Source organism: Cavenderia fasciculata (genome assembly GCF_000203815.1).
Source record: "Cavenderia fasciculata unplaced genomic scaffold Scf_Dfasci-G-p-12c09.r1-3, whole genome shotgun sequence".
Taxonomy (NCBI): Eukaryota; Evosea; class Eumycetozoa; order Acytosteliales; family Cavenderiaceae; genus Cavenderia; species Cavenderia fasciculata.
This window is the reverse complement of record NW_004457736.1, coordinates 212,172-237,222: the sequence shown is the minus strand read 5'-3', so window position 1 is coordinate 237,222 and position 25,051 is coordinate 212,172. Positions and strand designations below refer to the sequence as shown.

The following is a 25,051-nucleotide window of genomic DNA, read 5'->3' as shown; positions in this document are numbered from 1 at the left end:
AAGATTAATTATCTGTATTATTGTCGAATAAAACAATATAAAAGAGTATTGACGAACGAGGTCATTGCAAGATTTTCGCAAATCCAATTATTCAAACAAATACAAATATAAATGATGTAAATGGAGAATGCTTTAACCATTTGTTTAAACACATTCTTCAAGTTTAATAAGAATAAGATATATATACATACAGATGTCAAGTCATAATAATAATAATAATTATTCTTCACAACAACAAGAATCATCATCATCATTGTCGTCATCAGAAGATGTTTTACTATTTAATAATTTAAATCAAAGATCATTGTCGATTACTCAACAAAGGTTAGCATTACCTGTTTATCAATTAAGAAAACATATATTACATCTACTTGAAACAAAACAAACGTTGGTGGTCGTTGGTCATACTGGTTGTGGAAAGACTACACAAATACCTCAATACTTGTATGAAGCTGGATGGTGTGATGGTGGAAGATGCATAGCTGTCACGCAACCAAGAAGAGTTGCTGCTACTTCGGTCGCTGTTCGTGTGGCGGAAGAGATGGGTGAGTCGACGGTTGGAGGCAAGGTTGGCTATACCATTAGATTCGATGACCAAACTACCAACACCACTGCAATCAAGTATATGACCGATGGTATGTTGTTACGAGAGATGATGGTTGATCCTTTGCTATCAAGATACCCCGTGGTGATGATTGACGAAGCACATGAACGAAGTTTAAGTACTGATTTGGTGATTGGTCTGTTGAAAAAGGTTATGGTCAGACGTCCTGATTTGCGTGTCATCGTGTCGTCGGCTACACTCGATGCTGAAGACTTTTGCAATTACTTTAATCTCAACAAGGACAGTAATGACAAGACCAAAGATACTTGTGCCATCTTATCGATTGAAGGACGAAACTACCCGGTCGATCTACACTATCTCGAGGAACCAACCGCAAACTATGTCGACACGACCGTCAAGACCATCGTAGACATACATCTTACACAGACACCCGGTGATGTGTTGGTGTTTCTGACAGGTCAAGATGAAATTGAAACAGTCCGTCGTCAACTGATTGATCGTCTGTCGGATGATCCCACCAACCAACAACACCAGTATACGATCGTGCCGATATACTCAGGTCTGCCACTAGAGAAACAAATGAAAGTGTTTGCACCACCAAACATACACAAGAGAAAGATTGTATTGGCCACTAATATTGCAGAGACGTCAATCACTATCGATGGTATCGTGTATGTGGTGGACTGTGGATTCGTAAAGATAAAGAGTTATAGTGGACGTTCTGGAACCGACTCTTTGGTGGTGGTTCCAACCTCGCAAGCATCGGCCAATCAGCGAGCTGGCCGTGCCGGTCGTAATAGATCGGGTAAATGCTATCGTCTCTACACCGAAGCTGCATTTGCCAAGCTAGACGTACACACCATCCCCGAGATACAACGATCCAATCTTTCATCGGTCGTCCTACAACTCAAAGCATTGGGAATCGACAATATATTGGCATTTGATTTCTTGTCACCACCCGTCGCAGACTCACTGGTTCGTGCACTCGAACTATTATACGCACTCGGTGCTATTGACGATTATGCCAAACTAACCTCACCGATTGGAATGACCATGGCAGAGCTGCCAACCGAACCCCCATTCTCTAAAATGATTCTGTCGGCTGCTTCAGACTTTGGTTGCTCTGAAGAGTGTCTGTCCATTGTTGCCATGTTGACCATCCCAGGAATACAATACAACCAATCATTGGTCAGAAAACAATTTGGTGTCAAGGAAGGTGACCACCTAACACTGCTCAATATTTACAACTCCTATGTCGACATAAAACAAAAGGATCAATCTGGATGGTGTCACGACAATGGACTCAATGCCAAAGCAATGACAAGAGTACTCCAAGTTAGAAAACAATTGGTTGGTTATACAAAAAAAATATAATATCAAATTAGTTTCTTGTTTTCAACAACAACAAGTAGAGGGCAATAATAATAATGATACAAAAAAAGTGGATCCAAGTGTATTGGTTAGAAAGGCAATCGTAAGTGGTTTCTTTTCAAATGCAGCTAGACTTTTACCAGATGGATCTTATCAAACTATTAAAGATAAAAGAGTATGTAAAAAAAAAAACAAACAAATCAACTTTAAATATTAATTATTTTTTTTTTAATCATTTAGAATTTATGGATTCATCCAACCTCTATCATTGGTACTATCAATTCTCCAGAATGGGTTATCTTCCATGATGTAATTATTACAACCAAAGAATTTATGAAGGAACTAACAGTCATTGAACCAAATTGGTTGTCAGAAATCGCACCTCATTATTATTCAAAATAAATAAACTATTTATCCTTGGGTAACAACAAAAAAAAAAATATATTGAACAGATCCTTAGGATTTCTTGACAGTAGAGTTTTTGAATTGCGGAAATGGACCTTGAATAAGATACATGAATCATCAATATACAATCATTGTTTGATACATTAACCAATAGAATTTATGGGAGATTGATCTATCGATGAAGGCTCAAATCGATGATTCTGCGAACCATTCCCAGAAAAATTATCTATGAAAAAAAAAGATAATTTTGAACAGATCCTTAGGATTTCTTGACAATAGAGTTTTTTGATTGCGGAAATGGACCTTGAATAGGATATTTTAATCATCGATATACAATGCTTGTGTGATAAATTGAACGATAGAATTTATGGGAGATTGATCTATCGATGAAGGTTCAAATCGATGATTCTGAGAATCATTCCCAGAAAAAATGGCATATGTGGTGTTGATAGAAGGTCTCTTGCCCATTCTCCCATAAAATTTAGAAGACACTCAAGATCCCTTCCTGCAATCAAACAAAACTCACTTAATTATGAAATGAAACCCCCCAGGGATCTGTTCTTAAATCTTTTATTTTTTTATTGTTATCTGGGTCCAGAATGAACTCTGGGTATTATTTATTATTTTATTTGTTTGAGGATTTTTTAATTAATTAAAAATCGTTGTGAGCTATCAGCATCGAAATTTCCTTATTTTCAAACACTCAATAATAATTATTATTACAAAAAGAAAACAAAATGGGAAAGATAACAGTGATTGGGGCTAGTAACTGGGATATGTTCACCTATTGCGCTAGAATACCGGTAGTTGGTGAAACAATCAAAGGAAATGACTTTAAAACTAGCTATGGTGGTAAAGCATCGAATCAAGCCGTTCAATGTGCTTTGCTTGGCTCTGAATGTGTATGTGATTGTTGTTGTTGATGAAACTATGACATGTATGATATCATATAGATGCTAATACAAAGTTGATTGACACACACATGGTTTTAGTGTATCATAACAAAGGTTGGTGATGATATGATTGGAAAGAATACAATAGAGAATTTCAAATCAAAGAATATCGATATCAAACATGTTGGTCTTGTCAAAGATGTACCATCAGGTTGTGCAACCATCATTGTCGATAGTAAAGGAAATAATAATATCATCATTGTTGGTGGATCAAATGATAAACTAGATCAACAAGATGTCATTGATGCAACTTTTACCATTCAAAAATCAAGTTATCTATTATGTCAACTTGAAGTATCTCTTGAAACAACATTTAAAGCATTAAAAGTTGCTAAACAACCTGCTTCATCTGTATGTTACAAATTATAATTACACATTGCGATTAGAACTAATACTACTATTGCTCTCTTAGTGCAAGACTATATTAAATTTATCACCTGTTACAAATGATCCATTGTTAATGGAAATGATGGAATTTGTAGATATATTATTATTAAATGAAGTAGAGTTGATTGGAATTGCAAAAAAGACAGAGGAAAAGATTGATATGACATCGATGAGCACTTTGCATCAGTTGGTGTTGGACAGTGTCATGAACAAATATCCTACCATTCAATCGGTTATTGTCACATTGGGAGAGAATGGATGTTTGTTGGTTAGTCGAGATTACAAGGGTATCGACCAATACACTCATGTCCCAGTTACTGAAAAGGTGGTGGCTGTCGACACAACAGGTGCTGGTGACAGCTTCACAGGTGCATTGGCACATTATCTCGATCAATCATTTGACATGGCTGAAAGTATTTCAAAAGCAAGTCGAGTATCAGCCATATCAGTAACTAGATATGGAACTCAAACTAGTTATCCATCTAAATCTGATCTTTAAAAAAAATAGATTAATAATAATAAAGATTAAATAATATAATATAAAAAAGACATAGAGCACAGAGAGCTTTATAAAAGTGATTTATTTGACAGTGAATTAAAATTCCAGTGAACGGGCTTGGCTGACGACATCTAAAGGACCCAACTCTGCCTGCATTCTAACAATGACGTTGGATTTTGATAGCATATCCCTGGGATTATGAGAAATCAAATTCTGTTGTATGAAGCTTCGAAACAGTCTTTCGAGACACCAGCTAAAAATAGAACAACAGAACTTGATTTCTCACAATTCCAGGGCTAGGTAGGCTATCACCCAACGTTGCGCGGAAAAGGCTGAGTGGATTCTACAGACCTGTTCTTCACCAAGTCTCTTTGTCTTGCCTCCATGCCAAGGAGCTGAACAAACAATAAAGCACAAGCTAGCAACAATATCGACTGAGTGATGGATGACAACATTGTGGATACCAAATTTGGAGACTGGTCCGGTTCAGTTGGTCTCGTTAGTCGTGGGTACTCGACCATATCTCTTACCTTTGTGTGGTTTGGATCAACTGGGAGCGACCGATTGCCCGATCCATATGGACGAGTTGATTGACGACCTTATGGATCTATTTCTCACTGGTCCTGAACTAAGTCTAGTTGGTATTGATTCTTGGTCAAATGGTTGAAGAGGATGGTAGGAAAAATGATGATTTTGAAACAAATGGTACACACCATTTCTTATATTGTGTGGTTGAATAAGGACTAGTTCAGCACCTAGTTCAATTTCCTGGATAGATCATCTTTCCTAGAAAGAAAGGTATTAAGCCACCAAAGTCAAACTGACACCAATTGGAATGAAAGCCAAGGAGAATGCTCGACAAGTCTGGACCCATTTGTTCAAAGTGTAGCCAAACCAAGAGATTTAATGAAACAAGTCAAGCAACACACTAAACAATTTTAGCATTCTATTGTCTAAGGTTGAAACCTAAAAGAACGCAGCGATTAATTAACGACCAATACATTTTGATCATTGGGAGAGATTTACTTCTCTCCACCACTCTATTATACATACATTATCATTCTCTTTGATATCTAGCACACTCTTATCCATCTTATCCCCATCCTCTCGACCCTCTCTTGATGAAATTTAATTAATAAATAAATAAATTATTGGGTTTCCTAGATATTTTGTGTTTGAATTTATATTATCTATATATATTTTATTTTATTTATTGTGATTATTGTGTTTATATTATATTATTTAATTCTTTTGATTTCCCAAGATGGAAGACAAAAGAGCCATTCTAACGTACATTCCATTTTCCATTTGTCTAAAGTAGGCGGCTCTTGGATCAGAGTCAACATCTTGAGAGATTTCGTTGACACGTGGGAGTGGGTGCATGACGATCATGTTATCCATGGCGTGGGTGAGGGTGTGTGGGGTGATGATAAAGGAATCCTTGACGGCTTCGTATTCGGCCAAGTCTTGGAAACGTTCCTTTTGTACTCTGGTGACATAGAGAACGTTGGTGTTGGAAAGGACTTCGTTGGTCAACTTGGTGTAGATGTGTTGTTCGATACCCTTTTCGGTCAATTCCTTGATGATCTTTTCTGGCATGGCCAAAGAGGCTGGTGAAACATAGTTGATTTTAACTTGGTAGAGCGACAAGAGGTGGACGAGTGAGTGGACGGTACGACCATTCTTGAGGTCACCAATGACTGTGATGGTGAGGCCATTGACGGTACCCAACTCTTCACGGATGGTAAAGACGTCGAGCAAGGCTTGGGTGGGGTGTTCACCAACACCATCACCGGCGTTGATGATTGGCTTCTTGGCGTATTTGATGGCAGTGTCGATGGCACCGACTTGTGGGTGACGGATGCAGATAGCATCGGCGTAGCACTCGAGTGTACGAACAGTGTCGGCCAAAGACTCACCCTTGACGACCGAGGAAGAAGCAGAGTCGATTGCAATGACGCTTCCACCAAGACGCTCAAAGGCGGCAGAGAATGAGCATTGGGTACGGGTGGATGGCTCGTAAAAGAGAGTGGCCAAGACCTTGCCCTTGAGGGCGTCTGAACCACCAGACTTTTTGACTTGGAGACGCATCTCGTGTGCCAAACCAAAGAGGTTGTGCAAGATCTTACGGTCAAATTGCTTGACAGTGTAGATGTGCTTCATGGCAGACAATGAGGCAGAGTCGTGTGGGTGGAACAATTGGATGGCATTGTCCTTTTTGATCAAGGTACCAACCAATGGCAAGACGTTTGGTGAAGTCATTGATTGAGCTGGTTGCTTCTTTGGTGATGACTCTACTGGGACGGCTGGCACGGCCAACGAAGAGGATACTTCTCTTGGGGTAGTTGGTACGAGGGTACGGACGTTTTGACCGTATCCTGGTTGAGCAATGACCTTACCATCGAGGTAGGCGAGCTTACCTCTGAGAACGACACGGGTGACACGTCCACGGACCTTGAGGCCAGAGAATGGAGTCCAACCGCAACGGGTGAAACCCAACTTTTTGGGGATAACCCATTCCTCGTCCATATCTACTTCAATGTAGGTGTTTGGTTGTTCGGGGAGGTTAAAGATACGGATGGGGTTGTCGTGCATCATTTCACGCAAACGTTGGAGGGTGAGACGACCTTCGTGGACGGCAGTCAACATCAATGGCAAGGAAGTCTCGAGACCTGGGAAACCTGGGGGTGGCTTGGCCGAGATCTTTTCTTCGTAGGTGTGTGGAGCATGGTCGGTGGCGATCATGTCGATGTAGTCGAGGTTGTCCCAGAGGGCCTGACGATCCTCTTCGGTACCGAGCTTTGGACGCACTTCGGATTGGCCGCTGCCAATACGTTCAATGTCCTTTTGACAGAGGACAAGGTGGTGTGGGCTGACCTCACAGGTTACATGGACACCACGGAGCTTGGCGTCACGGATCAAGTCAACTTCTTCCTTGTGCGAGACATGACATACATGAATATGCTTGTTGTACAAGTGACCGAGGAAGAGGATGGCTGCAAGGTTACGGCCGTCGGCGTGTACACAGATTGGGAATGGTGAGTTCCAGTTGATGACGTGCTCCTTCCAGGCGTTGAGATCGTCACGCAATGGCAAGGTAGCAAATGTCTCTTCCAAGTACATCTTGACACCCATTGATTCTGGTGCAAGGGCATTGAGAAGGGTGGTGTTGGTGATGGTGGCACCGAGGAAGATACCATAGTCGCAACGTGCCTTGCTAGAGGCGAGGGACTTGGCCAACTCAAAGGTGTCGTGGTCCATGATGGCAGGCGAGGTGTTTGGCATGGCACCGACGATGGTGAAACCACCAGCCAAGGCGGCAGCGGTACCGCTGTCCCAGTCCTCCTTGTGGGTGGCTCCTGGGTCACGCAAATGTACGTGGACATCGACCAAACCGGGCAAGGTGATGGTCTTGCTCGATGAGCGACAATCGACACGGTCCAATGCCATTGGGCCACGCATAAAGGCGATCGATTCGACAAACAACTTGGCGCACTTGATGTTGGTGATGAGTGGCACTTGGAAGTCGACGGCGACACGACGCAACGAGTATCCACGAGACATAAACGACGATGGACGACGGTACTTGTTCTTGGATGGCAAGTTGATAAAGAGATGGATGGTATTGTCGGTCATCTTTTTGGTGATATTGTCACCTTGACCCTCTTCGTCCCAATCCAATTGCATGCATTCTACATTGTTTTCAGTGTAGAAATCGGCAGTACCCTTGGTGCCAAAGAGGACGTATCCTTGGTCGACCAACTTACGGGCCGACGAGAGGAACTCTTGTTTCTCCTTGAACGAACCAATCGAGAGAAGTACGTTCTTTTCGGGGACACGGAAACCGGTCGAGATCAAACCCTTGATGTAGGCCTCCTCACGAGTGTTACCAAAACAGGCAACCTCACCAGTCGATGCCATTTCAACACCGAGCACTGGATCGGCACCCTTCAAACGGATAAAGGAGAACTGTGGCACCTTGACACCGACAAAGTTTGGTTGGTCGAGTTGAGGAATCTTGTAGTCGGCTTGGATGATGATCTTGGTGGCCAACTCGATAAAGTCAACGTTTAATGTCTTGCTGACAAATGGGAAGGAACGCGAGCAACGGAGGTTGCACTCAATGACCTTGATCTCATTGTTCTTGGCAATGAATTGGATGTTGAATGGGCCAGAGACGGCGAGAGCAGCGGCAATCTTACGGGCAGTCTCTTCAATCTTGGCGATGGTGTTGGCGTCGAGATCTTGGGCTGGACAGACAATGGTGGCGTCTCCAGAATGGACACCAGCGTTTTCAACGTGCTCAGAGATGGCAAACAAGACGATTTGGCCATTGTCAGCGACAGCGTCGATTTCAATCTCCTTGGCCTCTTGAATAAACTTGGAGATGACGACTGGGTAGTCACGGGACACGGCAGCAGCCTCGGTCAAGAAGGCTTCGAGCTCGCTGGAGCTGTTGACGACGTTCATGGCGGCACCCGACAAGACGTACGATGGACGCACCAAGCATGGGAACCCGACGGTCTCACAAAACTCTTTGGTGTCGTCGACGCTGGTCAACTCCTTCCAGAGTGGTTGATCGATGCCAATGGCGTCGAGCATACGCGAGAACTTGTAACGGTTCTCGGCAGAGTCGATCGAGTCGGGGTGAGTTCCGAGCACCTTGACATTGCAACGCGACAATGGGATAGCAAGGTTGTTGGGGATTTGACCACCGACCGAGAGGATGACACCATTGTTAGAGTCGGGGCCACCGACTTCGTAGATATCCATGACTCTCTCCAACGACAACTCTTCGAAAAAGAGGTAGTCGCATTCGTCGTAATCGGTCGACACAGTCTCTGGATTAAAGTTGATCATGATTGACTTTTGACCGAGTTTACGGAGTGTACGAATACAAGAGACGGCGCACCAATCAAACTCGACTGAGCTACCAATACGGTAGGCACCACTACCAAGTGTAATGTATGCCTTGTCCTTGATCTCAATGTCATCGTCTTGAGCATTGTATGTCATGTAGAGGTAATTGTTTTGTGCTGGGAATTCAGCAGCAACCGTATCGATATGCTTGATGAATGGGATGATATCCATCTTTTTTCTCATCTCACGCACGGCCAACTCGGTGGTGCCGATGGCACGACCAATCTGCTTGTCCGAGAAACCTTGTTGCTTGGCGTACAACATGACGTTGCGTGGGAGTTCACCCGAGTTCATCTTGACCATACGGTTCTCCAAGTCGATGATGTCCTTGAGCTTGGTCAAGAACCAACGGTCGATCTTGGTGAGTTGATGGACACGCTCGACAGTGTATCCGTCGGCAAAGGCGCTAGCAAGCACGAGGATACGGTTGTTGGTGGGGTGCTCGAGCTCTTCGTCGCTGGTTGGGTAGATGCCTGGTGCAAAACCATCGACAGAGTTGTCAGTGACCATACGAATGGCCTTTTGGATGGCCTCTTCAAACTTGCGACCAATCGACATGACCTCACCAACCGACTTCATCGACGAGCTGATCTTGGGAGAGACACGACTAAACTTTTTCAAATCCCAACGTGGCATCTTGACGACGAGGTAGTCGAGCGATGGCTCGAAGCAGGCAGTTGTCTTTTTGGTGATGTTGTTACGGAGGGTGGCCAAATCATAGCCGAGGGCGACCTTGGCCGAGATAAAGGCCAATGGGTAGCCAGTAGCCTTGGAGGCAAGGGCCGAGGAACGCGAGAGACGGGCATTGACTTCGATGATGCAGTACTCTTCGTTGTCGGGGTTCAAGGCATACTGGATGTTGCACTCACCGACGACACCGAGATGACGCACAGTCTTGATGGCAACCTCACGGAGCATTTGGTATTCGCGATCCGTCAAGGTTTGCGATGGGGCAACGACGATCGACTCACCAGTATGAATACCCAATGGATCAAAGTTTTCCATGTTACACACTGTGATACAGTTGTCGTGACTGTCACGGAGCACTTCATATTCGATTTCCTTCCATCCCTTGAGTGACTTTTCAATGAGCACCTGAGTGGATGTGGCCAATGCCTCGGTGACAAGAGCAGTGAGCTCTTCGGGGTTGTTGGCAAACCCAGAACCCAAACCACCAAGACAATAGGCGGCACGGACAATCACTGGATAACCAATCTTTTTGGCACTCTCCAACGACTCTTCCATGGTGTTGCAAGCCTCGCTTGGGGCAATACGTTCGTTGATCTCGGCCAACTTCTCGGCAAAGATACCACGATCTTCGGTGGAGATGATGGTGTCGATGGGGGTACCCATGACCTTGACGTTGTACTTTTCGAGGATACCGCTCTTGTACAGCTCGATACCGCAGTTGAGCGCGGTCTGTCCACCAAAGGTGACGAGGATGCCGTCGGGCTTCTCATTGATGATGACCTTGGTGACGCTGGCGGCGTTGACGGGCAAAAAGTATACCTTGTCAGCGAGACCTGGGCTGGTCTGGACAGTGGCAATGTTGGGGTTGATCAAGACCGTCTTGATGCCCTCTTCCTTGAGTGCCTTGATGGCTTGTGAACCGGAATAGTCAAACTCGCCGGCTTGGCCAATCGAGAGACCACCACTACCGAGCAACAACACCTTGGTGATGCCCTTTGGCGTCTCGATGATCTTGGACTTGTTCATGGGCGATGTCCACTCGACACCCAAAACATTTTGTACAAAGTTGTCAAAGAGGTACTCGGTGTCGGTGGGACCGGCACGAGCCTCTGGATGGAACTGAACCGATGAGAATGGCTTGTCCTTGTGGTAGATACCTTCGTTGGACTGGTCGTTGGCATTGATAAAATATGCATTCCATCCACTCTCCTTTGGGAGCGAGTCTGTATCAATAACGAAACCATGATTCTGTGAGGTGATGTGACAACGTCCACTAATCTGATCGACACATGGTTGATTCAAACCACGGTTACCAAATGGCATCTTGTGTGTCTTGGCTCCAGCTGCCAAACCCAATAATTGATTACCCATACAAACTCCAAATACTGGTCTACAAAAAAGAAAGAGTAAAAGAGAAGTGTCAATAAGAATAGTAAATATATTTTACTTTTTCTTTTTTCTTTTCTTTTTCTTACTTTGGTTTTGAAAGATTTAAAACCTTTCTAATATTATTGATGGCAGTAGTGCAGAGTGAAGGATCACCAGGACCGTTGGAGATGAATAGACCATCCCATTCTTCATCCTTTTCATTGGCGAGGACGTCGTAGTCCCATGGGACAACCTTGAGATCCATACCACGATTCAAGAGAATACGTAGTTGGTTATATTTGACACCGCAATCCAAGACGATGACACGCTTGTTCTTGCGGACGTTTGGAGCGGCTTGGAAGGTACGGATTTGCTTGGTGGAGACCTCGGCAACCAAGTTTCTGAGATTAATGTCTTCGAATGGGATCTTGGCCTCTGGCTCGCACCCCTCGACAATGACCTTGCCCATGAGTGAGCCCTTAACACGGATATGAGTGATGAGGGAACGGGTGTCGATACCATAGAGACCTGGGATACCGGCACTCTCGAGCCACTCTGAAAGCGAGCTTTCGGCAGCCCAATGTGAATAGTCGTCGGTGTAGTCGGAACAGATGATGGCTTGGACGTGTGCCTTGTCCGACTCGAAATTGACTGGAAGCTTAGAGTTGGGGTCGACCTCTCCAAACGATGGAACACCATAGTTTCCAATCAAAGGGTAGGAGAATACCAAGATCTGACCAGTGTACGATGGATCAGAGATGGCTTCGGGATATCCAACCATACCTGTTGTGAAAACACATTCTCCATTGACAGATTTGGTTGCTCCAAATACAAAACCTTCATATTTAACTCCATCTTCAAGAATTAAATAACCTTTCTTTCTATTTAAATGTCTATCCATTTTTTTATATTATATATGTATGTATGTATTTATGTATGTATGTATTGTAAGAGATGAGTTCTGTCTTTGAAACTAAAAGAAACAGATAGAGTAGTAGAGAGATATAGATAGATTAATACATAATGTTTAAATTAATTTATAAATTTGAAAATGAAATAGATTTGATTTGAAGTGTATCGTAGTGATTGATTGGATGGTGAGTGAAGAGGAGATTGAATAATCAAAGCACAATGGTGATGAGATGTTCATGAACATGTTCAACAGTAACAGTGAGTGTATGAGCAGTGGTGAGGTGAAGGTGGTATGTAGTGGGGGGACACAGCGAAAGATATGGTATGATATGCAAGAGAGTAGTAGTGAGGGGAGGGGTGATGAACATGCACTATCGCGACTCTCGGTTTTTCAAATTTATAAATGTCCCAAGAAGTCGGCAAATGCAACAAACGACGAGATTTTCGGTTTTCTAAAAGAGAGAGTTCTTCTTTGCACTACTTACTTTTTTTTTTTTTAGATTAGTATATGCCTTGAATTGTGTGTATGTGAATATATATAGAAAATATTTTGGGTGATTGTTGTTGTTGTTTTTGTTGGTTTAGTTTTTGTTGATTAAAACAAAGAAAAAAAATAATAAACTGATAGTTGGAATTTATCGGTCTAGTTGAATCAGGTGAGTTTTATGTACTCTCTATTGGTGGGTATATTATATTATTATATATATATAATGAAAAAGAAAAGAAAAAGAAATATAGTAAAGATATCAAAGGATTAATAAGATAAATATGTACTATATTAGTTTTTGTTTTTGTTTTTTGATCTTCCTCCAAACCTAAGTGTTTAATATATTAAAAGATGATACTAGTTGTTGGTTGCTTTTATGTTGTTTGCTGCTCGTGCGTGTTGGTTGTTGTTGTTGTTGGTAGTATTCTTTTAAATAATATTATTTCTTTGTTTGTCGAGGAGAAGAGGAAAAAAGAAAAAGAGTTGTGTTAACTATTGTAAGAATATAAGAGAGACTGGAGGCGAGCACTCCTTCCGGCTTTACACAAATTTAATAAATTTAAATTATTTTTGTTTTTTGGTGAGGTCAGCCAGCCCTTGCAACTTTCGGCCGAGTAAACCAACCAACGCCTAAAAGATTAGAACGCGTGTTCAACCTCTTAGGTTAGCTCATCTTTTCAAAAGAATAGGCGAGGCGAGATCGCCTGATTCGAAAGAAGAACTGTTTTTCGGTTTTATTGTTGACTTGTTTTAGGTCTTGACCGTCGCCGGTTTGTAGATTTTAAATTAATTAATTTAATTTGGATGTGAGTGTCCAAATGGTACCGTATTTCCCAAACAGATAGAACAACAAACCAACAACAATAAAAATATTGTAACAATAACTTTCAAAGTGTCTTTTTGATGAGATTATCTCAATGAGTTCGAGTTGATAAATACACCATACCTTTTTTTTTTTTTTTTTCTCAAAGATCGATATTGAGTTGCAAGCAGTCATTATTTATATATTGACCGTTGTAGTATATTCATATTTAAATATAGAATGTCGTCGTCATCAACATCATCAGAACAACAAGAAGATTTAAACCCTACATCTAGCAAGATTACAGTGTTTAATGTGTCTGGGTCGACTGCTGGTAGCAGCAGTGGAGACTTTCATATATACAGAACGCAACGAAGAAAGGAAATAGATAGACTTGAAACAATGGAAAAAGAAAGTCAATTGGTAGGTAGGCTTACATCTATATATAAACAACAACTATCAACACAAGAATAAACAATCTAACAACACCAACAACATATATAATATAGGATCAAGAAAATAGAGAGTTTTTAACTAGAAGAGAAGAAACAAAAAAAGTAGAGGAACAAAAGGTTAAAAGAAAGGCAGAACAAAGAAAGAAGAAAAAACAAAATAGAACTCATGCTCAAATAAGAAAGAAATTAAACGAACAATTGGAAGCAACAACAATAACAACAACAACAACAAAAAATAATGAAAACGATGACGATGATGAAGATGAAAAGGAAAATAAGAAAGACGATTAATCGTTGGACACCACGCGACAAACATAATAATAATAATAATATAGGAAATTGTATATAATGAATGAAATTAAATAATATATTTATTTGAAAATAATCAAAAAGGATTTTGATGATTATTTCTTTTTTTCCCCTGGAATTTAATTTTAGGTGCAATTATTTATCTGTTGTTTTGGTTATTTACATTATTAAATAGTGGTAATAGTAGTAGTAGTAGTAGGTGGTATTATTATTATTATTATTATTATACTGGCTACAGCAGTGAATATTATTATATGGTTGGTTTTAAATAAGTTTGGTTGGTTGGTTGGAATTAATTAAATAATGGTTTAAAGTGTTGCCTATATCTGGAAGTTATCTATTTTTGTTTGTTTGTTTGTTTGTTTGTTTGTTTGTTTGTTTATACAATATATGGTCTGGTTGGTTTGGTTTGAGAGAGCGTATGGCCATATGGCCTTAAATTAATTTTGATTAAATATGGTTGGAATTATATGGTTGGTTGATTGGTTGATTGACTCTTCCACTCTTTTCTCTATCTCTTGTCTCATCCTCTTCCTCTCTCATTGTTTATTCACTTGACTCATTATTATCATCAGTTGAAACAGAAAGAGAAAGTGGTGACGGAGGAGATGGAGATAGGGGAGTGGATGGTGATACGGTGGCGGAAGAAAGATCTCTGGAAAGTAACCATGGATGAGAGACGGCTTCAAGAGCCGACATTCTCTCATCGACATTGACTTTTAAGAGTGATGCGATAAAGTGTTTGGCATCATCCGAGACACTGGTCCAGTGATCGGAGGAAAAATCGAATTTAGAGTCGATGATGGACTCTCGAAGATAAGCGGTATCTTCGTTGAACAGTAGCCAAAACGGGTAGTAGTTTAAATAATTGTCTTCACGGTACTCTTGTTGCGAAAAGAATGGTGGATAACCACACAACATGATATAGGTGATGACGCCAAGTGCCCACATATCAACTTTACAAGTGATATTTGAGTTTCCAGTGACAATTTCTGGAGCTTCATATCCCAATGTCCCAATTCTATCAGCCGATGATGATGGCGAAGATGAGGATGGTGATAAAGATGGATCATTTGGTTTACTATTATTATTTAGGTAGCCTGCAAATCCAAAATCCAACAATTTAATGGAATTGGTTCGCGAAGAAAATTTTATATTCTCTGGCTTTAAATCTCTATGTGCAATCGCAGTATGACGATTGTTATGTAAATAGAGCAATGCTCCAATTATTTGTTTGGTAATTGATTTTGCATAATCTTCTGATAATATTCTCTTTTCTAGAATTTCATCAAATAATTCTTTTCCGTCGACACTATTTTTTAAAAAATGAATAGTTTGTTATTATTTGATTTATAGATAGATATATATATATTTAGTTTTTTTACATACAAATCCATAATAATATAAACATTTTCAAGGGTTATATAAGTGTCATGTAATTTAATAATGTTTGGGTGGTCTAGTGACTTGATGATTCCAATTTCCTTGGAAACTAATTTGAAATCTTTTTTAAATATTTTCTTTGTTGGAATTACTTTTGCTGCATATTTCTTTTTATCTTTTTTATTGGTTGCACAATAAACTTTACAAGTTGATCCTCTAGAGAAGGAAATATAATTCATTAATTAGTAATTAGATTATATATATTATTTGTTTGTTTTTACATACTCTCCAATAAGAGGACCTATAGTATATGATTCATCAAATTGATTTCTATTTGTTATGATTGAACAACATGTTGTTGGTGACCTGGTTGGAGACGATGCGGCAGAGGAGCATGATTCATTTTCCGAGTCACTTCCATAGTCTAGACAATCGTCGGTACTATTATTGACTTCTCTAACACTCTCCATGAGTGCTCGTTTAACTTGGTAAGCATGATTCAATACTGTCGTGTCTGAATCTCTCTTTACCAATTTTGTAAATATTTTGCTTGGTGATCTTCGTCTTGGTGATTTTAATGAGTTTTTCAACTCTTCCTGATAAATATGTGTACCTGGTGGTACAACTTCTAATTTCATATCTATCTATATTTATAAATAATTGTCTAAAGGTTTTTCAAAAAAAAATGTAAGTTGGTTGGAGTATGAGGAGGGTATTTATGGTTTTAGAAAAAAGGAAACAGATTTAAAATTGGAAAAAGGTAAAAAATAAAATTATGAAATGAGCAAATCAAAATTCGAGACCAATTCTCTGAAATTTATATCTATTTTTTTGACAATGCAACACAAACAAAACAATATATATATTTATAAGGATTATATATATTTATTTGATTTAAATAGGGTGTGAGGAAAAAGGAAATAGGAATAATACTAATGATTATGGGGCATATAAAGTACTATACTATAATTGCACTACACTCACTGACTGACGGGCAAAAAGGAAAAATGGAAAATAGATTTAAAATCTTATCTAAAAGATTTATATTTTCTAATACATTTGTATTATAATATATTAAATGTATTGGTGTGATAGGTTGTTGTTGTTGTTGTTGTGAAGGAGGTAAGTCAATTAATTTTTGATCTATGATAATTACTATTAAAGGGGGTGGTGTTGAAAATATTATTATTATTATTGTTGTTGTTAACTTGATATCGACCTGGAAATCAAAACTGGAATTCAATTGAATAATGAATCCAATAGATTGTAAATGATAGTTGTTGGAGGTTACTGCTAAAATATTTTAAAACTCTCTCTCTCTTATGGATATTAATATATTTATATTTAGGTTTTTTAATACATATGTATGGGCTGCTTCCTTTTTCTCTTCTCTCACTTAATCTGTCACTACTCTCTCTCTCTCTCTTTAAAATGATATGAATATTATCAGTTGAGCTACAATAGCAATAACAACATTAATAATAATAATAATAATAATAATAATATGAATATGTATATAGTAGTAGTAGTAATTGTTTTTTTTATAATCAACATCATCAATTTCAACCTACATACATAGATTAATTGGTTGATATACAGAAGTAGTAGTAGTATGTAAGGTGGTGAGTTCAGTTAAACCCTCCGAACCCAAACTAGTAGTTGCATCCATCAGCATCCACACCACCACCAACGATACCACTACAGCTACCGGTGGTCCGATGAGTTTGTTGTATATCACCAAAATTTAAATTAATCAATGTAACAAGTGGTGAGTCGACTTTCATGTCAAATGAACACATTGTTGTCGTTTGATAAAGCACTACCACTACCACCCACCATGTAAATTTGGAAGGTTGAATGAACAGATACAATACAATGTGAAGTGAGGTTAGCATGGATTGGATGACTGGATCCTCCCCCCCCCCCCCCCCCCCCCTCCCACTGAAAATTATTTTGGTTGGTGTTGTGCCCCCCCTGAATGACAGTATTTGGTTGGTTGGCGGGAAGGAAAGTACTACATGCATGAGTATTCAATTGTGCTGAAGAAAGCGTAGCAGCAAAGATAAAATCTAAATCTCTAACTATCTAACTATCTATCTATCTTTTTCTCTTCTTTGTCAATCATCTATGTTTGATGATTGGCATTTACCATTTCCCACCACCACGTATACCTAGATGATAACAAAACAAAAAAAGACTTTGTGTGTGCGAAGGTGAAATGAAATCTATGATTTTCATGTTTGAATATGAGGGATACCAACAAACAAATAATTAAATTAAAAATTAATTAATTATTAATACTTCTTTTTGATGATGGGAAATCTGACTTGTAAAAAATTATCTAGTTAGATTATATTATTATTAAGATTATATTTCTTTTCTTTTTGTTTAATGATTACTAAACTACTTTTTTTTTCGTTTATAAAAAAAGGGTATTTTGAATTATTATTTTGGAGTAATCAATTAATTAAATTAATTGTTCATAAAAGGGGGCTTTTTTTGAAATTAAAAAGAACAAGTGTTCCAAAAAAACCCCTTTTAAAGAAAGTTGTCGTCAGATGAGAAACGATAGGAGACAAGGTAATAAAGAAGTTCTTTTCTTCGACCCATAACAATTAATCACCTATCTATCCCCCAGAATTGAATTGAATTGAATTGTGCTACCACTATCAAAACACAGGGATTGTGATTTTTTTTTTTATTCATCATTATCTCCTAATATTGAAATTCGAATAGATCAATCAATCAACAGATACTGTACTTACTGACTGACAGACAACAAGATAGTAAAATCATTTTGTTTAATTATCATGATCAATTAAATAAAGAAGAGAATGTTGTTTGAATTTTACAATAAACAAAAACAGAATAATAATAATAGTAATAGTCAAAGTACAGGAGGAGGAGGAGGATTACAATATCCTCGATCATTAAATATCTTTAAGAAATTAAGAAAATCATTTTACATTATTCTAGTCATCGGACTTTTACTAGTAGTAATATACCAACTATTAATCAATTATGTTTTAGTTGTAAACAGATTACAATTGAAAAATAATAATATTAACCAAAACAAAGGAGGAGAAAATCATGTCAGTGTTTTACCAATTGCAGAACTTACTATAGAAGTTACAAGTCTTGGTGGTAAAGCAGTTTATGAAAAAGTTGGTGATCATTTAGCACTACCAATTCAATATACCATTAATCAACATAATAATAACAATAATAACAAAAACAATAATAATAATAATCAAAACTTAAAAGAGATTGGATTATCAAGTAAAATCAAACCTAAAACCTTTTTAAATGCTCCCATTTTCTCATTTCTATTTGATTTCCTTCCATCATTTTCTTCACAACAAATTAATCAAGGGTCTGCTGCCATTGTAGCAGGAGTCAAAGATCTAAGTGATATTTTATCAGCTACCAGTATGTACTCTCTCTCTCTCTCGATCTATTATATCTATCTATCTATTCAACTATGTTGATTAATCTTTTTCAATCATTTGTAGGTGGTCATGGATTTGTACCAAAACAACAACCAACGATAGAAAGGAATGAACTATAAATGTGGAGAGAGTGCCAATCGTATAATTAACTTAATGGATGGGTTCCATGTCCATGCCAAAGATAGAAAATTCTATTCTATATTTTTGGAAACTATCAAATAAAGAAAAAGGCCAACATTGTTGGGCAAACAATATTATAATCTTAATATTTCATCTATAGACCAATTTATATTTGTTTACATATTATCTTGACTCTTTCTAACAACTCTGGCAACCTTCTTTTTGAAAACATCTTTTTGATTTCTCCATTCGGTCTATATATATTAAATAATAAAAAGGTTAATATTGTCTGTAATCTTTATATATATAAGCATTATATTCAAAACATACGGCAGCATCAATATTTGCGGGAGATTCATCATTTGGAGAAGACAACATGGATATTACAGAAACCAAAATAGATTCGACAGTGTGAACTGGTAACCATCTTTCACTTGCCTTTTCATAACCATAAACATCATCTCCAGGTTCATGAAGAATTGAAATACAAACGTCACCATTCTTATATACATTTGGATGCCACATTTCAGTGATGAATTTCATTTTTGGTGGTCTAAAAATAAAAAAGAAAGAAGAAGAAGAAGAAGAAGAAGTAAAGAATGAGATTTGTATTAATATTTGATATTATTCATGCTAATAAAAGTGATTGATGTTGTACTTACTTGTTTGGATAATCGGGTGTGAATGAGAGGACAGCATTAAAGTAACCTCCTTCGTAGAGGGTATCTGGTGGACCTACAATGACAATTTGCCATTCATAAATATTGGATTCATCAACTAAACCTGCAGAGAACCCTTCTACTGGGTGCTTGTTCAAGTCTAAATAGTAATCATATAATGAGTAAATGAATGTGTGTGTTAATACAATATTGTCTATCAGTTGTTGCCCTATTCTTTTGTCATCATTATAATCATACCTCTTAGTTGCTTTTTTAGCAATAATGCGCTCTGTGACATGGTGACTTGTGTGAGTGGTTGAGTATGTTGTTATATATATATAAACAAACTATGTCTTTGTTGTTGAGAGAATGATGGTGGTGGTGTATAACTGTAAACAATAACAGTGTAGTGTATGTATGATATAGGGTATAGATATATAACTAACTACTAAGAGAGTGAGAGAGGAGAAGATCGAACGAGAATATATAATAATAATATAAAAGATAGAAATAATGATACAATATCTCGAGAGTTTAAAATAAAGTAGAGTTAATAATAATAATAATAAGTTTTTACTGCTTTCTTCTTGAAAACGCACTTTGAAAAAAAAAAAAAAAAAAAAAGAAAAAAGAGAAAACTCATCAACCCCCAACGTTGGACGGATTTTTGGAATGGAATGGTTTTGGTGAATCATGGAAACTCAAGATTAAGATTATATGGCACCGACCTACGTTCATATATATATATATATATATATATATATATATATATTTCAGTTGGATCTCAACTATATAACCATCTATTATTATTAATATTATTATTCTCGTTCGATCTTCTCCTCCTCTCTCTCGCACTCTTAGTAGTTTGTTTGTTTGTTATCAATAGATATATTTGGTTGTTGGTTGGTTGGTTTGATTGATTGATTATTTTTAATGATTACTACTTTGTATTTATTCATTGTTGTCATATTCCTCCCATTGACTACTCTTTGGATTACTCATTAAATCTTCATCGAATGCATCCCAAGATGATCCATTGTTGTTTTCTTTCTTTACATTTTGTTTCTTGTTGTTGGTGGTTTTAGAGTCTGTTGATTTCTTGTCTTTTAACTTTGATAAAAATTGGTTTTTGGTCACTATTGTACAAAGATAGAAGTGTTTGTTAGTTTGAGTTGATTATATTATACCATATATTGATATAACTATGTGTGTTTAAACCTACTTTCATCCTTTTGTGGATCGATTTCATCGTCAAGGTCAGCATCGACAACTGGATTTTCAAGTTGATGTTTGGCAACGGCGTTAAAGAGTTTGATGACACCACGTTTGGCAACACGCATCTTTTCACGCTCTTCAGAGGTGATCAAGACATCGATCTTTTTGTGGCTGACACTTTCAACCATATCCTTTTCTTGTCTCTTCTTTTTCTGCTTCTTCTTGGTCTCTTCTTGGTCTGCTTCATCCTCTGTCTTTTTCTTTTTGTACTTTGAAAGAATCGGTGCACCTCCACTCTTGACAATAGCTGGTTCCTTTCTCAAAATAGATTCCATAATATTAGAGAATCTGTCTGGGTCATTCTTTTGTTGGTTTTGTTTCTCTCCTTGTGTTGGTTTCTTTTGTTGTTTCTTTTTAGGTTGTTCTTCTTCCTCTGACTCTGAACTACTCGAATCAGAGTAACTATCTTCTGATTCATCTTGGCTATCTGATTCATCTTCACTACTGCTATGATAATCTATAGATTACACAAACAAACAAACAAACAGACAAACAAATTGTGTTAATACACAACTCTTAAACTCTTTTCTATTCCCCTATACGATAATTTGTTTGATTGATAAAAGACATACCTTGTTTATAAACTCTTTTAACCTTTTCACCTTTCTCTTGTTTGATCTTTCTCTCCTTTCTCTTTTTGGATCTATATTTTTTCTTATCCTCTCTAGTTTCAAATGAAACAACACCTAACTTTTTCTCTATGCTTGGTTCCATCTCTTCTTCTTTGTTTGTTTAATATATATAAAAGTGGCGTATAAATATATATTAATATTAACCTATCTTGCAATGCGAAAGATAATCGTGCTCAAAATAACGAACGAAAGAGTGTCGTCTTTGAAAAATTTATTTATTGTTTGATTTTCCAAACTTTGCAAAAATAATTAATTATAATAGTATTATTATTATGGATTCCTATTCAACTCAACAGTGTATCCTATCAATTATCTTGAGATAGAATTCGTTGTAGATAAGATAGATAGATAGATAGATAGATATAATATAGACCAACACAGAGAATAGACTAGACTTTGTTGTCATTATTAAAAATGATAATTTTTAAATATTTTTTATAAACCCAAACATTTTTATCTCTCTCTGACTCTCTATACATCATGATGTAGTGTGTCGATATTCATTCCTTCTACTTGTAAAAAGAAAATAGATAGACGGATAGACAGATAGATAGATAAATAGATAAGATAGAAAAGAAAGGAAACAACCTATCAGAAGATTTCAAGGATGATTGGTCATTATGAGGGATCAAAACAACTTTTCAACCCCCTCTCCTTGCTCACCCAATGGTTTTTTGGTCAGCTCTCTCCTTTCAAACAACATTGTGTTGTTGTTGATAGAGTGTTGATAGCGAAAGCATAGGAGGTGTAGGGTGGGTGGGTTGTAATGGGTCGATAGCCAGCCAGTCTAACATGAAATGGGAAAGAAACAGTACCCCACTGTACTAATTAATTTATATTTGCTCTGCACCCAGTACTAGTAGAGATACAACAACAACAAAGTAGTCTATCCCTTCTCCTCTTTTTTCCTTTTATATTGTTTGAAGAAGAAGAGTGTTTGATTAATTATATTTAATTCGTAATATTAGTAATATATTAGTAATATTATATATAAAATCATTACACAAACAACAGCAATAACAATAACAACAAGACAACAACAACAACAAAGATTGCAATAGTTTATTATACCAAATACCAATACCATTATTATTATTAAATAGTTTTATTGTATAATTAAAGTTTTAAAAGAAATAGTAGTAGTAAAGTTAGATAGATAGATAGATTAATACTAATCAAAAGAGAGAGAGAGATTTAAATCATGATGATGGATAATGCAGTAGAGGTGATAACCTCGGCAAATTCTTCTTTGTTGTTAAAAGACAAAGATAAAGATGCATCACTACTACTCTCAAAGGACAATATTGATGATGAGGAAGATGAGGAAGAAGAATCAGGTGCCGATAGAGGAAAAGCAAAGAAAGAGGATGATGTCAAGATGTCAGATGATCATCTCATCGATGATGACAGAGACAACAACAAGAATAATAAGATGACAATAGATGATGAGAATGAAGACGACGAACATCAATTACCTCGCGACAAGGACGACCCAGACGACATCGACACCAAGGATACTTCTTCTAAAGCTAAAGACACTGACAATGAGGATACTTCAGCCGATGGAGAGGATGACAGCGACCGTCCAATGGTTACAAACACCACCAGTTCGTTACTGGCAGCGGCGGCAGCAGCGGCAGCCGCATCGTCAGACCAAGAAAATAACCCAGCCAGTGGTGGCGAGTCAATTGGCATGGAATATATTTCAACCAACGATCCAACCAAAATCAAGATATCGTTAAAGTCGAGCTCGACCAACTTTGCTCCAGTCAGCAGCGATGGAGAGGGTGGCGACGATGCAAAGTCAATGGCGTCGGCCAAAGATGACGATGAAGAGGAGGAGATTATCAATCAAAATGCATCGTCAACTGCCGCCACGAGAAATGGCACTGGCAATGGCATCTCGGACGCCCTCGCAAAGAGCGGATCAAGCAGCCGTCCATACAACATCAAGTCGTCGCTTGACTTTACGCGGTTCAATAACTCTAATATCCATTTTGGAGGTGATAGCGAGGGTGACAAGTTGGATGGAGAACTGTCAGACGACCAACCAGTCGGTGCACAAATACAAACCCACTCTCATACACAACCTGCAGCACTGCATCAAAGAGATAGTAGAAACAGTATAAACAATCTAAATAATAGTGACTTGATGGATGAAGACGAGCCGTCCATGACAATGACCACAACCACCACCACGACAACCTCTACAAGTAACAAACATATCATGTCACCTCATCCAAACAAGGCACTATCATCGTCGTCTGGTAACAATCGAACATATAGTTCTACATCGTTGTTGGATGCTGACAAGGAAGTGATTCAAATACAACAACATCAGCAGCAATTGCTGCTCCAACAACAGCAGGCCAGTGGTGGCCGTCCACCTACTCCCCAGTACCCCCAACATTTGTATGTTCCTCCTCCTCCATCAAAGTCTAATCAAACTAGTCAGAATCAAAATCATGCTGCTGTTTTAATGATGGAGAGACAACAACAACATCAACATCAACAACAACAAATATTATTACAACAACAACAACAACATCAACAACAACAACAACAGCAACAACAACAACAACAACATCAACAACAAAGAGGTAGAAAGAGAGCACAATCAATGGAAGAAAAATATAAATCAACACTTTATCCTCAACAACAACAACAACAACAACAGCAACAACAACCACATTCAAATACAAAAGAAAAAGTATTCTATCAATATGTTGGTCCGCATCAACAAATGTCGTCAACTACACACCAGTTATTTAATAATCAACAACAACCACTTCAACAACAACAACAACAACAGCAACAACAACAACAACAACAACAAACACAACAACAATTACTTCAACAATTGAATGGATTTGGCTCTGGATTGAGCAGCAGCAGCGGCGGCATCGAAGAATCCTCTAGTGTAATACCACCAGAACAACTTGTTGGAAAGAGAAGGAGAAATCCAATGCCACCACTTCCACAAGCACCTCAACATCTTATGGTTGATGATGATTCTGTGGCTGCGGGGTTTGAAACCTCAAATGGCATTCGTAATCTCATGATCAAAGTTGAACGAATGGAGCGAGAACGTGAAGCATTGATCAATGAGAACAAGCGATTGAAAAAAGAATTGGTCGAATTGGAAACAATTGGACAAAGGGCAACAATATCAATCAGCCAACTTTTGGATGATACATCTCGTCTTAAAAGTAGTAAAGATATTCTAACCAATCGTAATGCATTGTTACAACAAACCAATGAAATCATTCAAACTCAATTGAAAACTTTATTATCTTGTTGTTCTCCTACTCATAATTAAAAAAAGTTTAAACAAACAAAATAATAATAATCGTAATAATAATAAAACCATATAATCCAATTAATAAATAATGTTGTTTAATTTATTTCAT

General features: G+C 38.0%; 9 protein-coding genes across 9 annotated transcripts; 5 read left to right on the top strand and 4 right to left on the bottom strand.

Moving 5' to 3' along the window:
* Positions 1-193: 193 nt before the first annotated feature.
* On the top strand, positions 194-2,338 carry dhx35 (DEAD/DEAH box helicase; the record flags this gene model as incomplete). The annotated part of the gene is made up of 3 exons (XM_004361642.1): positions 194-1,900; positions 1,980-2,111; positions 2,177-2,338. 3 exons carry the CDS (start codon positions 194-196, stop codon positions 2,336-2,338), a joined length of 2,001 nt encoding a protein of 666 aa, XP_004361699.1.
* A 740-nt stretch (positions 2,339-3,078) lies between these two features.
* Positions 3,079-4,180, top strand: DFA_05983 (uncharacterized protein; the record flags this gene model as incomplete). Its single annotated transcript, XM_004361641.1, has 3 exons — positions 3,079-3,243; positions 3,349-3,645; positions 3,707-4,180. 3 exons carry the CDS (start codon positions 3,079-3,081, stop codon positions 4,178-4,180), a joined length of 936 nt encoding a protein of 311 aa, XP_004361698.1.
* Positions 4,181-4,386: 206 nt separating this feature from the next.
* pyr1-3 (dihydroorotase) lies at positions 4,387-12,059 on the bottom strand (the record flags this gene model as incomplete). The annotated part of the gene is made up of 5 exons (XM_004361640.1): positions 4,387-4,433; positions 4,894-4,948; positions 5,234-5,297; positions 5,475-11,180; positions 11,266-12,059. 5 exons carry the CDS (start codon positions 12,057-12,059, stop codon positions 4,387-4,389), a joined length of 6,666 nt encoding a protein of 2,221 aa, XP_004361697.1.
* A 330-nt stretch (positions 12,060-12,389) lies between these two features.
* On the top strand, positions 12,390-14,105 carry DFA_05981 (uncharacterized protein; the record flags this gene model as incomplete). The annotated part of the gene is made up of 5 exons (XM_004361639.1): positions 12,390-12,392; positions 12,571-12,594; positions 12,699-12,754; positions 13,599-13,782; positions 13,869-14,105. 5 exons carry the CDS (start codon positions 12,390-12,392, stop codon positions 14,103-14,105), a joined length of 504 nt encoding a protein of 167 aa, XP_004361696.1.
* A 564-nt stretch (positions 14,106-14,669) lies between these two features.
* Positions 14,670-17,175, bottom strand: DFA_05980 (uncharacterized protein; the record flags this gene model as incomplete). The annotated part of the gene is made up of 5 exons (XM_004361638.1): positions 14,670-15,435; positions 15,513-15,722; positions 15,792-16,150; positions 16,564-16,649; positions 17,082-17,175. 5 exons carry the CDS (start codon positions 17,173-17,175, stop codon positions 14,670-14,672), a joined length of 1,515 nt encoding a protein of 504 aa, XP_004361695.1.
* Positions 17,176-18,340: 1,165 nt separating this feature from the next.
* On the top strand, positions 18,341-19,074 carry DFA_05979 (uncharacterized protein; the record flags this gene model as incomplete). The annotated part of the gene is made up of 2 exons (XM_004361637.1): positions 18,341-18,935; positions 19,019-19,074. The coding sequence occupies 2 exons, from the start codon at positions 18,341-18,343 to the stop codon at positions 19,072-19,074; spliced, it is 651 nt and encodes a 216-aa protein (XP_004361694.1).
* A 177-nt stretch (positions 19,075-19,251) lies between these two features.
* DFA_05978 (Putative Ligase) lies at positions 19,252-20,032 on the bottom strand (the record flags this gene model as incomplete). Its single annotated transcript, XM_004361636.1, has 4 exons — positions 19,252-19,329; positions 19,406-19,628; positions 19,738-19,894; positions 19,993-20,032. 4 exons carry the CDS (start codon positions 20,030-20,032, stop codon positions 19,252-19,254), a joined length of 498 nt encoding a protein of 165 aa, XP_004361693.1.
* A 653-nt stretch (positions 20,033-20,685) lies between these two features.
* DFA_05977 (uncharacterized protein) lies at positions 20,686-21,723 on the bottom strand (the record flags this gene model as incomplete). The annotated part of the gene is made up of 3 exons (XM_004361635.1): positions 20,686-20,870; positions 20,957-21,466; positions 21,582-21,723. The coding sequence occupies 3 exons, from the start codon at positions 21,721-21,723 to the stop codon at positions 20,686-20,688; spliced, it is 837 nt and encodes a 278-aa protein (XP_004361692.1).
* Positions 21,724-22,842: 1,119 nt separating this feature from the next.
* DFA_05976 (uncharacterized protein) lies at positions 22,843-24,960 on the top strand (the record flags this gene model as incomplete). Its single annotated transcript, XM_004361634.1, has 1 exon — positions 22,843-24,960. One exon carries the CDS (start codon positions 22,843-22,845, stop codon positions 24,958-24,960), a length of 2,118 nt encoding a protein of 705 aa, XP_004361691.1.
* Positions 24,961-25,051: the final 91 nt, after the last annotated feature.